At 39.9% G+C, this 17,991-nt stretch overlaps 1 protein-coding gene across 6 annotated transcripts in view; it reads left to right on the top strand.

Annotated features, from left to right (window-relative positions):
• Window positions 1–17,991, top strand: part of SEMA5B (semaphorin 5B) — a 537,498-nt gene that overhangs the window by 311,795 nt on the left and 207,712 nt on the right. For all 6 annotated transcript variants that reach the window (XM_089520263.1, XM_089520262.1, XM_089520265.1 and 3 more), the window contains one exon: window positions 13,664–13,763. In XM_089520263.1, the coding sequence (XP_089376389.1) occupies window positions 13,664–13,763 (100 nt within the window). The remainder of the gene's footprint in view (window positions 1–13,663; window positions 13,764–17,991) is intronic.

Genomic DNA, 17,991 nt, shown 5'->3' on the forward strand with positions numbered 1-17,991 from the left:
GGCTTGTTTTTATACTAACAGTATCACACTGTGATTTATTTCGTGGCTGTAGAGTTTATTTAGTGGCTTATCCAGTGTTAAATGAATAAAATTGACTTGAATGGGATTTTTGAAAGCATGTTGGATTTGTTGGTATGTGCATGCATTGCACAGAAATGCCTGTGCAGCCTCAAGATTCAAAAATCCAAAATGGCCATGAGCAATTCTTCTTTTGACCTTTTAACTTGAAGTAAGCAAATGGTGATAATGGAAGAGTGGCTGCCTAAATGGCAGACCATTTCAAATATGCAGATGCTTTTCAACATGAATCTGTAAATTTGGATGATCAGAACTTCACTGGCAGAATTAGCTTGTGCTTTATAGACTATAGCAAAGCCTTTGACTGCACACATCAGCAAAAGCTATGAAACTCTTAAAGACATGGGAGCACCACTACATATCCTGATGAGAAAGCCTGATATAGTCCTAGTGAGAAATCTGGACTTCGGACAAGAGGCTATGATTAGAATAGAATATGGAGAAACAGAATGGTTCCCAATTGGCAAAGGGGTCAGACAAGACAGTATATCATCACCCTACTTGTTCAACTTATATACACAAAATATCATACAAAGAACAGGTTTAGACTTAGAAGAAGGAGGAATAAAGATAGGAGAAAAAAACACCAACACTCTAAGATTTGCAGATGACACCATACTACTAATGAAAAAGGTCATTGACATGGAACAATTGCACTGGGTCTTTTGTATCCACTGGAGTTTGGTTCCAGGACGCACTGTGGATAACAAAATCTGTGGATTCTCAAGTTCCATTAAATACAATAGCACAGGAAAATGGTGTCCCTTATATAAAATGGAAAATCAAGGCTTACTATTTGGAATTTATACTTTTTTGGAATATTTTCAAAAAGTGGATGCTCTGATCCATGGATAAAAATCTGTGGATAAGGAGGGCTGACTGTACTAAGCAAGGTCAAGGAAGAAAATGCAAAGGCAGGCTTGTTGCTAAACACAAAAAACAAAACAAAAATCAAGATAGCAATAGCAAGTACAAGTCTATACTGCTTATCAGTGCACTTAAGCACTCCGTAAGTGGTTTACAATGTGTAATCTAATTGCCTGCAACAAGATGGGTACTCATTTTAGTGACCTACAGAAGGGTGCAAGTCTGAGTGGACCCTGGAGCCCTGCCTAGAATTGAACACAGAACATTGTGGCTGTGAATGACTGCAGTACTGGCATTTAACCACTGCAAATGACCACAGTGAATCTACATAAATTCAACTTAGACAATGAGGAAATCAAAATAGTTAAAGATTTCCCATAACATGAATCAAACATTGGCGGGTTATAGATCGCCGCTTTGAGGCGGTCTGCCGCCGCCGCCGTTTGCTCCGTAAGGGAGCTGTCGCAGCCACACCACGCGGCTCCCTTGTGGAGCAAAAAAGAAGCTCCAAAATGGAGCTTCTTTCTGCGGCGCCCTAATGACGTCACGAGGCACCGCTGGTGCACTCGCGACATCATTAGCACCGCAGCACGTTCGGACGCACAGCATCCGATACGTAAAGATGGCGCCGGCCGTGTGGAACGGCTGGCGCCATATTGTACAGACAGAGTCCGTATTAGAGCCAGGGGCGTCTAGAAGAGACGCCCCTTTTTTAAAATGGGACGTCCTGCGGACGTCCCAAGTGCCAGTCTGTAACCGGCCATTGATCAGAATGGAGACTGGAGTTAAGAAGTAAGAAGACTGGGAATGGGAAGGGCAGCCATGAAAGATCTAGACAAGATACTAAAGAGTAAAAATACTGTATATAACAAAGCACTAAAGTTAGAATCATCCAGTCCGTTGTACTCCCCCATCACCATGTACAGATGGTAGAGCTAGACAACAAAGAAAGCAGATAAAAAAGAACATCAACTCATTTGAGATGTGGTGCTGGAGAAAAGTGCTGAGGATACTGTGGTCAGCCAAAAACAAAACCAAACAAAAACATTGATCTTAGAATAGATCATTCCTGAACTCTCCCTGGAAGCCAAGATGATTAAATTGAGGCTGTCATACTTTGGTCACATCATGAGAAATCACGGCTCATTGGAAGAGACAATAATGTTTGGAAACATGTAAGCAAACTAGGGCTGCATCCACACTGCAGGTATAATCCAATCTGACACTGCTTTAACCATCAGAGCACAATACTGTGGCATTCCGGGATTTGTAGTTTGGTGAGATATTTCACCTTCTCTGGTTGCATCTAAACTCATGGTGAGACCATCTCTGGTTGCATCTAAACTGCAGAAATAACCAGTTTTGACACCACTTTAACTTGCATGGCTGAATGCTGTGAAATTCTGGGAATTGTAGTTCACAGAACTATACACGTGTATGGTACGAGAGCTCTCTGACAGAGAAGGGTAAATGTCTCACAAAACTACAATTCACAGAGTTCCATAGCATTGAGCCATGGCAGTTAAAGTGGTGTCAAACTGGATTATTTATGTAGTACGGATACAGCCTACGTTACCTACCCTAACACTCAAGTATTCATCTTAGATGTAATGGGCAAATTGGTATTTGGCCTAGATGTGAACATGGCTATTTATAATACTAGTGAGGGAATGTATTACTCTGTCCTGTAAATAAACAGATGTGAGTCTTCAGAAGTAGAATATTTGTGCCTTTTTAATGGCCAAATTCTCTTTCTGTCTGACACACACACACACACACACACACACACACACACACACACACACCTACCTACCTTGTAATTCTATGATTCCAGCAGTGGTTGGGGTATTTGCAAGGCGAGGATTTATTTATGCCCATTGGGTCTGGCAGGCACCAAGCAGTATAATATGTTTTGCTTTATTACTGAAGTGTTTATTGTTGAATCAGCTTTATTTTATGACAATGTTCTTGGATATAAATCTCCAGCCTGAAGGCTAATTAAAGGGGTTGCTAGAGGTGCTGGCTGTTCTTTGGATTTGTATCCTCAGGGATACTTTCCTTTTGACTTTTTGTGGTGTGTCTTTCAAGGTGTTCTTATTACTATCATTAGATCTTTCAGCACTATTTGCACCCTCCCTCTCCTAATCTCCATAGTGGGAATTACAGTGTTTATTGACAGCTAATAGATTATGTGCTTTTACTACTGCTGACATGTCAAATGGCTACTTGCTGAAGGCTAGTTTTGCTCTTACCAAAATATTGCAAACATCATAAAGCTGCAATTCTGAATTTGGCCAGATTGTGACATACTGAGTCCTAAACTATGTCAGGATTAAAAACCCCTACTGTTACCTTCCTCTCCATCACAAATTTGTATTGTTCTAGCAGAAAACTAGTAGTCATTTTCTATTTAGAAACCCTTCATAATACGAAGCTCTATACTGTCGTTTCTTAGTTTGTGTAATCTGAAGCACACTTGTTACAGGATAAATCCTTTGGTCAAATGATCTGAGCTGGGACACGTCAATTTTCAATGTTCCTTGTACAATGTAATAGGGACATGAATGAGGAAGGTTTCCTTGAAAATTCCTTTCTATTTGCTCTGGATGGAGTCTTCTTTAACTTCATCTTTACAATAGATACTGTGAGATTCAAAGCACATAGAAGTGATATAGATTTGCTTTTTGAGCCTTTGTTGATAACTGCTGCCAATTCAACTTATGTCATCCCTATGAATGAGAGACCTCCAAGGGGGCATTCACACTCTTTTTTTTTTTTTTTTTGTCCTGAGGAGATGTGGATTACCATGCTGATGCATATCGGATTTGTTGTTCCCACCTTGAGTTCATGAATCTCTTTGTGTCACTGTAATTCCTGTGCTATTCACACATGCCATTGTTTCGGGTTAAAATGGATCCACCTCCCTTCCTTTCAAGGAGAAGCAACCATACAGAATGATCTGAATCGATTTGCAAGCTTATTCATACTGCCGATGATGTGGATCTTTCAGGAAAACTTGGGGGGAAACCCCAGTATCGAATATTCAGGTTTAAGTGGTTTTTTTGGGCCAGCCCCTCCTCCCAAAAGTGCACCAAGTGTATTTGGGATGTTTGTGAGCAACAAAGATTCAACCTGGATTCATCCCAGGTTATTTTCATAGTGTAATAGGGCCCAAGTCACTCTGTCATCAGCCCTGTTCAGGTCTTGCATATTCAGGGCAGTGGCATTCTTGATTAAGTTCATCCGTCTGTAATTCCATCTTTCTCTTTTTGTTTTGTTGTTACCTGTTATAAAGTTGACTTGACTTATGGCGACCCTATGAGTGAGACTACTTTCTAGATTGTGTTTATTCAAATGCTTCCTATCCTGATTCTGGTCTTAACATCTCAAAGGATTGGTGCAGTTGATGCTCTAACTTTAGCTGTGCAAAAAAAGTACTCCTGGTTCCTACTTAAACCAGACAGATTGTTTATTTAATAGGCCTTATAGCTGCTCCATCATTCCCGTTTGAATGACTTTTCTGAGTTTTAAAAAAGTGAAAGTGGTGTGAAAATAGAAGAAGGTTTCAAATGGCATATGATGTCATTTGGACACACTGTAAAATTCTTTGTGAGCCTGGGTGATTGCACAATAAAAGTTTCACGTGAAAGCATCCATTTGAGCCTCATCTTCTATTAGTGCACTGCTTCAAGGCAGTATCCTTTTGCTCAGCTCTTGCTCCTTTCCACAGAAACCCCCTTCTTGTTTAGCGACTGCTTCAGATCCCACAAATCAAATGGAATGGGGGAGGAATTTGTATAGCCTTCCTCTCTTCAGATTTGTGTTTGTACAGTACTGTTTTTCATATTTCTATCCTCTGCTTGACATTTGAAAGTACAGGCTGAGTTCTTAGTTGGAATGTGAGAAAGTTTGAATGTCACCACATGAACTCCCTGAATCATCTTTAGGTTCATACTGAGGTGTTGAGCTTTGGGAACTTCCATCAGAACTGTTCCTGCCACTAAGATCCCCCAAGATTTAGACACAGTTATATGGAATCACCTGTACACAATATTTCTGTATGTGTGCATGATGTTTGTACATGTACAAACTACTCTTCGGTGAGGGTTTTTATTTGCACTGGAAGGGCGCATGAATTTCAGGTGTTATACCAGGAAAATCTTGTGGTGTGACCATCTCAAAGAAGATGAGAGGGAAGAATAAATATCTCTGGGTGGAGGGGATGTTGACCCTCCTTCCCTACTCCTGCTTGATATTGCATGAAAAATACTCTGTATTAGGCACTTCTCTTGATTACATCAAGTTCTTAATGTTGGGACCAAACATACATTCTGAAAGTCAGGCTCATGGCTTAAAGTGAATCTTGGTCATCCCAAGAAAGTTCACTCTTTCACAGCTGAGCAGGATGAACTTAGAACCTTCTCCCAAAGTGACTGCAGGATTTTTAAGGGACCTCCCACTGAAGTTCTGTTGGGGATTTGGAAGGGCACATTGATGCTCACCCTAGTTGGGTGTGAGTTTTCTGTTAGGAGTGCTCTTCACTTTACTTTTCCCAAGCTAGTTAGCTCTCAAAATAGCACATCCCGTTGTTTCCCAAACAGCATGGTCTGTTGCTTCCTTAATCTTGCCATTAAGAGCCAGATGAAGAAAATGATGTCTGTTTCTCTGTAAGACATTTTGGAGAAACTGAATTTCCAATTACAGTACATTAAAGAATATCAGAGATCATGAATGAAAATTACACCTGAGTGAATGAATGGTCAAGCATTTGGTCTGTCTGCTTGAGCACTTCATGCTTTCTCATGTAGCAAGTCTATCTGTGTTCATACAGCACTTACTGATGAATACAGTTTAGTCATGTGCATGTAAGAGCCACTTCTAATTTGAAGTATGGAAAGTACACAAGTTCCACTTGCCAAAATTTCATACATCATCCCTTATACTGTATTTTGACATATGTTATTCAGGTACATGCCATTTTTAGTCATACCCTCTTGTTCATTGGGCAAATAGAAAGCCTCATCTTCAGTGTGTGCTGTATTGTTTTATCTGTGCTATTTTGTAGTAGAGAACCAGAATATGGAAAGATGGGTAGTGTAACATTTTCCTTCATGGTCATGGCAGTGCATAGTCAATGTGAAGGCTGTGTCATTAAGTTTCTTGATGAAGAACTTGGACAGTTCAATAAAAACAAAAATCCCTCAGTCCCTCACTAATAGGAGGCACAGACAAATTCTGGGAGGACAACCTGAAAATAAAGGTTGGATCTTGAACTATTACTTTTAAACTACTTGAACTATTACAGCCTTTTCTGTAAGGAGCTCAGAGTGTAATTTATATGATCCCACCCTAACCCCAGATTTTCCCTGGTAGGTTATGCTGAGAAAAACATGAAGCTGAATGCTTGTAAGATAAAAGCTTCCACATCTGAGAACAAAGTAGGTTTTTGAGTAGGATTAGAAATGTCACTTGGGAATACTCTTGAATTATTTACTCTCGCTGGAGACTGAAGTGGGTTTGGTGGCTCAAAATAGTTTTTTTGTTTTTGTTTTTGTTTCTTGCCACTATAACCATTTCCAGTCTGGAATAATCTTACCATAGCAGTTCATGCACTGGTAACTTCATATTCTAGGTAGGGCTGCACCTCCATGTGCAAACTGCCTTTAGTACAAAATGGATTAGCTAGACTCTTGGCAGGAACACTGTATAGAAACAAAATCCTTGGTACCAGTTTTAAAAGGAATTGCACTGGCTGCCAGTATGTTTCTGGTCTGTGTTCATGGCTTGTGACCTTGATATTTGAGTTAGCATCCTTCTTTAAGAGTTGTCCAGCAGTCCAGGGAGAGTTGGAGCAGCACACCATGCACAGAGTGCTTTCTTGGCTGTAGCGCCCTGGTTCTGGAATGACTCTCTTTTAGTAAAAATCTGACTAATGCTGACATCTGGCTCATTTCAGTGCCAGGTGAAAACACTGTTGGTTACACAAGCATCTGAGGCCTTGTGAGATCATGATTTGGTTTAGTCTTAATCAGATTATGAAGTTGCATTGTGATGGTTGTACTTTTGGGGTTGGGGGGGTGTTTATTTTTAAAAACTGAAATTGTTTTAGATTGTTTTAAAGATGCTTTATTTACTTGTTTACTTACGTAATTTATATTCTGCCCTTTTCCCATGCCAGGATCCAAGACGGCTTACAACACAAGCTAAAACAAAATTCAGCTAAAAGCCAACCATCTTATAATGTTAGAGAACAATTAAAAGTAGTTAAATAATTTATTGCATTATAAATTAGACACGTGATTAATTTTTTAAAAAATGCAAAACTTAGAAATAAAGAGGGAGGGATTAGAAAACCCCCTCATTCAAAGACCTTTCTGCGCAAATAGCTAATGTCCCCAATCCTGTCTGAAAAAAAGGGTCTTCTGTCAGGAGAAGAACAGCAGAGGACCAAACTCCTGTGGAAGTGAGTTTCAAGTCACAGAGAAGGCTGTCCCACATGACCATATTAGAAGTGCCTTTTGGATTTTTTCATGGATAGTGCCCTGTTTGAGATTGTCAGAAAAATTGTGGACTAAGAATATTCATGGCGGTGGTGAAGGTCATTGTGGTGACTGGACCGTGCAGTGAGTTTCAAGGCCGAGTAGAGCTTTGAATCTGATTCTTCCCAGTCCTTGTCCAATATTCAAAATATTTCATCAGGCTTGCTCAGCCTTATGGAGTGTGCCAGTATCCTCTCCTTTTCTGTGCAAAGTTGAAAGCATGTTCTCATAGAGTAGTACTGTCTGGGCAGTTTTAAACCTGAACCATGCCATTCATGTTGTGGTTGCTTTAAACCTTTTCACCCTTTAAAACATTTAGAAATGCAGAACCAAGAAGGTGGGAAATGTGCTTCTTTCCCCCATCGAGAATGGGTTGAAAAGTCAAAGCACAAAGGAGGCCTTGATGATCTGTCCTGAATTTGTTCACTTCTGGATTTCCTGCTTTGCTTTCCAACTAGGCATACCTACATTCTTTTTAAGTTTCAATTTTTAATAGTGCTTATATAGAGCTACATTTTGCAAATGTAAACATGGCTTGGTTTCTGGGGACTTTTTGCTAAAATTAAAGAGACTGCTCTTAAGGGTGAAAAAAACAACCACCCAATAACTTCCCTCCCTAAAGGGAGCTCTAAGGAAGGTCAAATGTAAGCAAATTCTAGAGTTCATTGAGTCCATATGTGTAAACTTTGTCTAATGTGGAGCACCTTTTATATGTTGAGCTGTATGTGCAGCATAGAATACTTACCTTCTTCATATGGTTTCATTCTACAGCTTGTTCTTTAAGATAAAAGCTGAGCACTGCCCTCAGGGTTGGCTGTGACCCTAGGTAATAATGAAATGTAATATGGAGAATGAACAAGCCCTTCTTCTGTCCTTCCTCTGTTCTTGCTCCTTCCCTCAATTGCATCCTCTTCCCCTCTCACTGTAAAGTGTGGGCACAGAAAGGTCAGTGAAGACATTCAGCATTAATTCTAATGACTGGTCGTTAGATCTTCTTAGCTGAGAGAACCATACTGTGTTTAATCATCGCTCAACCACATAGCTATAAAGGACTGCGTTTTGTGCTATGAAGATGCATGACTTGCAGCCTTTAATTTAATAATCTGAAAGGCTTTCTTTATATGCTCTGCCACCTGCAGTCGTAAATAGAAATCGGGACAGTTGCCTGTTATTTCCTGGGCTTGACTGACATTTAAAACGATCATGGGAAGGACTGAGCTACCTACAGTGCATATATTTTTCACCCCACAATTCTGTACCTGTAATTTTTTTCAGTGTTTGCTATTTAAAAAGAGAGATGATGGCAGAACCTCTGTGAAGTAGAGCCGCAGATGAAGAAAGAGGAAGAGAGAGAAAAGGCACACCTCGTATTTTTCTGCCATCACATCATATAATGGGTTAGTCAGGGAAAGGAAAAACTCAAGTGGGTAGGAAATGACAAGAGAAAATTAGAGCATCAGACCAGCATCCCTAAAAGGGTTCATTGTTGTAAAATGACCCTCCTATCAGAGAACATAAATGCTCAAGAATACAGGGAGTGGATGCATTATCCAGCGCACCTGCCTGAAGCATGTTATTTCCATAGATTAGGTTCAGAGAAATTTCTTGCAGCCAAAAATCTATGTTAAAGAAGACAGGGTTTCATTAGCAAGAAGAATAATGCAAGTGACATTTCATCACCTCCTGCAGTTTGCGCATGACTGTCAGATTTGGCCACAGGAAGAGAAGCATGCTTGCAGGTCCACCTGCTGGGTTATCCAGAATTCTTTGTTTGTGTACCTGTTTGTTTTTTTAGAGGAGAGTGGAACACCAGTACTCAACTGGAAAAAGTTTCATATGTGGAAGAACAAACTAATAAGCGCATAAGTGGCATCACTGCTAGGACCAGAGGCTGTATACTGTACCTCTCAGGAACAAGAGTAGGAGGGGTGCTACTGCATTCACATCCTGCTTGTGGGGTTCACAAAGGCATCTGGTTGGCCATTGTGGAAGCAGAGAGCTGGACTTGGTGGGCCTTTGATCTGATCCTTCAGATGTTTCACATATGTCCTTAGAGTGCTTTGCCCTGGACATGGAAATCTGAGCTAGATAAAATTGTGTTCTAGTTTGATTTAATGAATTGTGTGTTTCCAGAACCTCTTGGTTTTGAATTAACAGTACCTTTCTACCACTTTCAGGATTAGGGGTACTTGAGGAATCTGGTTTTTGCAAATTCCAATTCGATCTTATTGGATCTTAACCTCCAATGTATGCATCCACTGTGTGGATCAGAATTTTGTTATTCACTGGATTTTGCACTTCTGAAACAGTTCTTGGCTCAAAATATCAAAATATGTTTAGAAATATGTATTTGGGGAGAATAGGCAGTTTAAAATGTGTACATGAATAGGCATTGTAATGAGACTGTCTGTGGCAAACCTATAGAGCAATGGTCCCCAAACTCTGCCCTTTAAAAGATTTTGGACTTCAGCTATAGCAATAGCAAGTACATTTCTATACCGCTTATCTGTGCACTTAAGCACTCCCTAAAGGGTTTACAATGTGTAAGTTAATTGCTCCCAAACAAGCTGGGTACTCATTTTAGCGACCACGAAAGGATGCCAGGCTGAGTCAAGCTGAGCCCCTGGCTCCCAGAAGCCTCAGCCATGTTGGCCAATAGTCTGGGATTCTGGGAGCTGAAGTCCAAAATCCCTTAAAGAACACAGTTTGCGGACCACTGCTGTAGAGTAACATGGAAGAAGAATGGAATGGATTCCTGTAAAAAGGACATGAGGTGGAGACAAACTGATTTTTCCAGCTCTACTCAGAATGACCTATTGGAAGCAGTGTTGGCTGACCAGGCTCAAAAACCAATGTTTGCACTATCTTTTCTTGGAAACCCATTAGTACTCATGCTATGTCTAATTTACTGTACTCTGAACAGCCAGAGGACTCTTGGTATGCTGCAGGGGATGCTATTTGGTACCTAGCCTCTGGTGTGAACTCCGTTGTTAGTCCCAACTAGAGTATACCCATTGAATCATTCTGATTTATCTCTCTGTTGATTCCCCATTCAACATTGGATTCAATGAGTCTACTCTAGTTAGCACTAACCAATAATATTCTGGACTCAGGCTCCCTTGCCTTATCTGTCACCTGCTTTCTGGTAAGTTTGTATGAGACTTAAGATTTCTTCGGTATCATTTTAGGGGTGCAACCTGTCTAGTTGTGCAATACATTTTAATCACCAGAGCAGATACTCACAGGTAGTATAGTGAACAGAGATGATTATTCAGTCTTGTGGTGAATGCACAGAGGAGGAAGACTAAGCCTATAGCAAGTGCAGTGCAATAACAAGTGTGGTGGAGTGCAAAGGGATTTTGTAGCACTTTTGAGTCTGTGTGAATGAAGTTATAGCATAAACCTTTGTATATTTGGTCTCCTTCTTCAGATGCTGTAGACCAACTCTGCAAAAGCTTATGCTACCAATACTTTTGCACAGTTGATCTCAAAGGTACCTCAAGATCCCTTTGCATACTGATATTCCAGACTAACATGACTAGGTCTCTGAATGATGTGGTAGAAGTGAGCCAGTAAGCAAGAAACTCTTCTGCTAGCTACAGACTGGTTCTGTCAGATTGTCTTTTTCATTTAGGGAAGAGTATCTACTTTCTTTAAAATCACAATGGAATTCACAGGGATTTGCAAGAAAGATCTGTGAGCATAAGGAGACAGAAGTCAATGTTTGTAGATTTTTCCTGCAAAATTAACAACAGTTCCAAAGCCTGTTTTTCTCTTCTTTCTTGTCCTCAGATTTAATGCATAGAAATATCAACAGATGAATACTGCAGTAACATTTTGAATCTCACAGTGGTAGTCCAGGGAATTATTTAGTACACATTTCTGTTTCTGTGGCATATATATTTAAAGGTGTCATATAGTGCTGGTATTTCTTTGCTTTTGTAGGGCACTCGCTGATTTGATTTTTCAGAAACAGGAAACCATGCCAGGTAAAAGTAATATCATAAACACAGGCAGGCAGGTCCCTCAAAACAGAAGAAAAACACAGGCGAAGTCAATGGAACAGATGAAAGCAGATGGTATTACAAATAATATTGGTGATACTATTTACCATGACTAAGCTCACACCATAGTCCTGAAAACGTACACAAAATAGAAAATGTGTACAAGAGTTTCTGTTAATACCAAAAGATGGATCCATTACACTTTACCGACAGAAGAAGAATGGGATAAGTGCACAGTGTGCGATAATCTTTCCCCAGATCAGGATAAAGATGGAGCAATCCGTTTTGCTCCCATCCTTATCCTCCATGTGATAATCTCTGATGCTTCTGTGAGTTCTGTGGTCATATAGAAACAATAGAGAGAGACACTGTACTGTAGAGACATCCGCTTTAACCCCATTTTACCCTTAACTGGTATAAATGTCCAGGAAGCACGGGGCAATTTTATACTTCCCTGTTGCTTTCAGACATTAATCCTGACATAACATACAATCTTCCTAGGTTCTGTGCAGCAGCACTTAAAATTCATTGGATGATGACTGGTGTCCCAAACCACACCTAATGAATATTGCTCTGTAAACTGATGGTTAGGGTGCTCCACATACTATTTTTAATGTTTTTTAATATTTTTCTGTATCCATTGTATGTTTTAAACAGATGTATATTTTATTTTTATTTTTATTGACTGTATCTCACTATCTTGTGCTGGTCTAGGAACATAATGAGGATGTATTCTACAGTGGGCTCTTAGTATCTGCTGGGATTTGGTACCAGGCCTCCCCACTCCCCAATACCAAAATCCATATGTGGTCCCAGTCCCATTAAATACAATGGCATAGTAAAATGGTGTCTCTTGTATAACATGGCAAAAAGGTTTGCTTTTTGAAATTTATATATTTTTGGAATATTTTCAAGCCATGGATGATTGAGTCCATGGATAAGGAATCCATGAATATATAGGGCTGACTGTATTCTATTCTAATTCTTGTGTAGAAGAAGGAGTTTCAGCAAATATTGCTTGTCGTGCAACCAGGTAGCATTTAAGCACAATCTGCTGAAATTCTCTTTTCTATACAATCGTTAAAGGCACAGTTTTCACCCTAGCAATCTTGATGCCTACAGTAGTTGGCACACTAATGGGCACAAAGTGAACAAAATGCTCCTTTAATAATTATGCATAAGATTTGTAATTAGTGAAGTATCCTGATAGAAGTAGTCATACAGTCTGAGTATTCTACGGTGTTGTCACCTAAACTTGCTATAAATTGTTTACCGTATTTCCAAATTTTGACAACTTCCATATACATTTTATAAATATGTGGTTTTTTTTTTTGTTTTGCTGCAAGCAAAACTGTTTGGGATTTAAAAAGTCCCCCAAAAGTGTTGATTTTTTTTTTTGGGGGGGGGGGTGTCACAGCCATTGTTAATGTAGTGGGGCAAAAATGTGGGAAGCTGTGAAATCGAAGGTTTTCATGGCCAGCATCCATAGGGTTTTTTTGTGGGTTTTTCTGGGCTATGTGGCTATGTTCTAGAAGAGTTTATTCCTGACGTTTCACCAACATCTGTGGCTGGTATCTTCTCTGAAGATGCCAACCATAGATGCTGGGGAAATGTCAGGAATAAACTCTTCTAGAACATGGCCACATAGCCTGAAAAACCCATAAAAAAAACAATGTGGGAAGCTGTTTCTCAATGAAGTTTGATGCTGAAAAACAGAAAGTATTATTCTTTGTTTATTGGTTAGTTCGGCCCTGTTCTGAGAAAATCAAAATTTATCTCATTGAAGAGTGGAGTCAGCAGATCATTTACAATACAGAAGGTGTATTTCTATTTTTTGTTATCTTTTCTATGGTTTTTTAAAAAATATTTCACCATATGTTTCCTCACTTTGGGTGTTCATGTGGAACACACTTGATTTTGAACATATACAAATGTTTCTTTTTGGATATGCATCATTTTTATAACCCCAAATACTTTGGAAATTGGGACCAGGAAAAACACCATAATGCACAGTGTGAAAGTAGGGTTTTAATCCTAGTCCATGAGGGTTAATAGATTTTTAATCATCCATCTATTGACAGATGCGCAACAGGAAATCCATTAGTTAAAATGTACAGGATAAATTATTGCTTATCAAACAGAGTCATTGTTCTTTTCCATGCATTTTCTTTGCAGATCTGAAGCCCTGGGTTTCGAATTTCACCTATTCAGGTGTACGGGACTTCTCTCAGCTTGCTCTGGATGCGAATAGGAATCAACTCATTGTTGGAGCCAGGTAAATTAGAATATTTTAATTGGAGCAAGACTCTTACTCCTGTTTGTTCTCTTCAGGTTACTATCTGCAAAAAACAATCATGTATTCTGGCTTACAAGCACACTCAGTGTTATTCTTAAAGAAAAGCTATAATTTATGAGAAAGGATTTTAGAAACATAGTAATAATGCTAAAGAGGAGAAAATTGCCATTCATTCTTGGAGGAAAATGTAATAAAAATGAGTAGCTAATGAAGCAGAAAGCTGTCATCTCCTAAGACTCACAGATGCTTCAAAATATCTTCTCAGTTAGTATTTGTCCACGTGTATAAAAACAGAACCAGCATAGTCTAAAGAAATTAAAGAAAAGGCTTCAGCACATTGATGGAGCATACGACTAGAGAGTCAGGGCAATGCATCCCTTAGATGCCAGTTCAGTCATTTTCTGGAGTCTGGCTTGAATGCAATTGACAAACTAGGAATGAATGTCTGGATGTCTGTGAGTACAACCCAGATGACCCCCAGCAATTGGAAACTCACTGCAGACCAGCAGCCAAGGATGGAGGAACCACAATCATTTTTCAGACCACTACGTTGAGCAGCAATACTGTAAGCAAAGCAACTGTTTCTGGCATTTTCACTTCTTCGGATGGCCTCCAGGTGACCATGAATGGATGCAGAAACATTCTGGGGAGCTCATGATGTTGGGCAGCTTACTCTTCCATGTGCTTGACCTTTTCTAGCCATTGAAAGAATGATTGACAGAGGAAGAGAAGTGGCTGCTGTTATGATGGAGAGTGGGAGGTGCAGTGAAATAGGGCTTTTGAGGGACCAAAAAAACTAGTTTGAGGTATCAGCATAGTTGTGATGCCAGGTGTATGTAATAATGATTTTTCAAGTGTGTTGTTCATCTTGGATATTAATGTTGTGAGCATAAACACAGAGGATTCTGACAAAGATCTTGGAGAGAGAGAGCTTGGGATTGGGGTAAGGTACAACTAAGGATGGGCAGAGAAGATGTACAGAAAGTGACAGAGAAGGAAAAAGGCTCAGGGAGGGAAGAAATAACAGGAGGAATAAGAACTCTGGTACTGATGGTGTGTGGAGAAGATTTAAGACTACCAACAGGGAGAGAAAGGGTGTTTGGAGAGAAACTGGGTATGAGGAGGGGTACTTAGAATTATGCAGAGCCTTTTAGATGGTATCTTTATCAGAACCCCTCTCAGTTTTGAGAGGGTGCTTGGGCAATTTAGTGTAATCTGGTACAGTTTTTACATATTGTACGGTTTCTAATTAAAATGAGACAAAGTTCCTCTGAGGGAAAAATTCAAAATCATTTTTTCCAGACAATTACCCAATAGACAAGAGACTTAGAAGGCTGGAAGAAAAATTATGAAACTTAATACAACAACAACCACCACCACCACAACAACAATTAAATTATATTCCACTTTCCCTCCAAAATAAGGACTCGGTAGCTCACAGCGTAGCGTAACTGTTTGAATGCTGGATTACCACTTTGGAGACTATGGAGTTTATCACACTCCTTTCCTTCTGCCATGCTCCCGTCATCCCAGCATCACCGATCTGTGATGGGAGCCACCTGGTGAGACCACGGATGGCACTTTTAAAGGGGAACGCTTCCGTCTTCGTCATGGAAGCCTTCTCGTAATTGTTTTAAAAAGGGACCTTTTTAAATAACGGATCAAATCATTATTAAAAAAGGGCTCTTTTCCTAAAAATTACAAGAATGCTTCCATGATGAAAACGGAAGCATTCCCCTTTAAAAGTGCCATCCGCGATCCCACCAGGAGGCTCCCGTCGTAAATCGGTGATGCTGGGGCGACGGAAGCCTGGCAGAAGGTAAGGAGTGTGATAAACTCCTATGGTTCGATTCCCAACTCGGCCATGAAACCCACTGGATGACCTTGGGCAAGTCACATGTTCTCACTGTCAGGGGAAGGCAATGGCAAACCTCAAATTTTGCCAAGAAAACCCCATGATAGATCACCTTAGAGTTGCCATAAGTCAGAAACGGCACTCAACATACACAAGCTCACAATTTAAAAGAACAATACAATTAAAAACATATAACAAGTGAAGAATAAAATAGAATTAAATTATTCACAGTAGTAAAACAATTCAAACTTTAAGTTAAAAGAATAAAATGCACTTTTAAATGAATAAGACTAAAAACAGTTCAGTTGAAACAATATAGCACCTGTGAGCCCATTCTTTACAAACTTTCTGTTTTAAAAGTCTGTCTGATTAAAAAGGTTTTAGCTTGGTGACTGAAGGGCAGGAAGGAGGGGGCCATTTAGGCTTCCCTAGAAAGGGAGTTCCAGAGTTTAGGGGCTGCAACCAAGAAAGCTGTCCCTTGTGTTCCCCCCAGTTGTGTTTGCGATGGTGGTGAGAATGAGAGAAAGTCTGTCTTGATAATCTCAGGGCCAGCTCAAACAGTGAGACATGGTCTACCAAATAGCCTGGACCTGAGCCATATAGGGCTTTATAGGTCATAACCAGCACTTTGAATTGTGTCTGGAAACAAATTGGCAGCCAGTAGAGCTGTTTTGACAAGGACATACTATGGTCCTTGTGACCTGTCTCACTTAACAGTCTGGCTGCAGCTCTTTGGAGCAGCTAAAGTTTCCTCTTCAAAGGCAGCCCCAAGTAGAGTGTGCTACAGTGGTCCAAACAGAATGTAACTAAGGCAGGTACCTCCATGGCCAAATCTGATGTCTCAAAGAAGCGGCACAATAAGTTTTAAATGTGCAAAAGCAGAAACCTGGTTCAAAGCTGAGTACATCTAAACTGTGAATCTGTATCTTCAGGGAGAGTGTAACCCCATCCTAAATTGCTCTTCCTTGATCTATCTTTCAATTGACCTCTGTCTTGTCTGGATTGAGTTTCAGTGTTTTCCCTCATCCAGTACATTACAGATGACAGACACTGGTTCAGGACCAAGACAGCCTCCTTATAAAATTAGTATACTCTGATTTACTCATAAATGGCATTGATGCCACATCAACATCAGGCTCAGTGCTCCTACTCCAAGTGCTCAGAATGCCTGACATATATCATCTTGGTAATCCTTACTACATTCCTGTGAATTAATCCAGTGGTATTGTTGTCTTCAGATTACACGTGAGAGAATCTAAGGCAGAGAATATGTTTTCTGAATGAGATTGCATTGAAATTGTAGTTTAGGTGAACTATGACAGGATACTTTCTTGTTCATCAGTTACTTTCTTGTTCATCAGTTACTTTCTTACCCATAAAATTATGTAAGCAATGTCATGTAAAATGTTCCTCATAAAATGGCCAAATATCCAGTCCCAGCTCTTCCATTTTGCCAGTTTTTTTCTGTACTTGCTTGCCTTGTTAGTTTTGTGAATCTGGAAATATATAGGTTGCGACTATCCCATTTAAGGCAGTTGAGTTATTATTGAATGCTTTATTCCTGAATCTGTATTGCTGCACTATATCTTTTTGAGTCTTTATCTCTTGGGGTGTTTATCACTTTGGGGTGGGGTCCACCAAGACTACCTGTCATTGTTAACAGTAGAGACCAAGCAGACTTTTATGTCAACTTTGAGTGCTTCAGAAGCAATATGTACTGCCTGTTCGAAAAGGCAGCTTTTTAATAAGGAAAGCACATGGTAGCTAAAGGGTAACTACAGTATGTTACTATTACTATTCAGACACTTCAGGGGGCATGGGATGTGCTTGATACAGTAGGCATCAAATTTAGTGATAAATAATCACGCCCCTTTCTGCTAACAACATAAAACACAACATATAATAAGTTAGATTCTTTTCCCACTTCTCCTTTTCATGCTAATGCTTCTGCGCCATGCTGATTTTGTTCAGACAAGGGTGTGCTGAGGAAAGTGCCTAAAGGAATTTATGGCAGAGGTGCAAAGCTTTATAGGTGCCATTTCCTGAAAATTTGTCTAAAGTGCTTGTGATTCATTGGAACGTCACCTGTGTCAAGAGCAGATAAGGACATGGTGGCTTCAGCAAACCTGTTCAGAATGGATGCTTTACAGGAACTTCAGATGCTTAATAAGAGGGACAGTTGTGAGACACAGCATGGTTCTGCAGGCATATCTATACGCTTAGATAGCACAGTAGGAGACAGAGATAAGTGACTGAAATAAAAGGTGGCCTGAAGACCCGTGAAGACACATTTATCAACTCCTTGGAAAAGCCATGGGAGTTGTGCATTTGTGGTGCTAGAGGTTGCTGGAA

This window comes from Sceloporus occidentalis, unplaced genomic scaffold (assembly GCF_023333645.1).
Source record: "Sceloporus occidentalis isolate IW3139 unplaced genomic scaffold, rSceOcc1.0.p SCAF_4, whole genome shotgun sequence".
Classification (NCBI taxonomy): domain Eukaryota; kingdom Metazoa; phylum Chordata; class Lepidosauria; order Squamata; family Phrynosomatidae; genus Sceloporus; species Sceloporus occidentalis.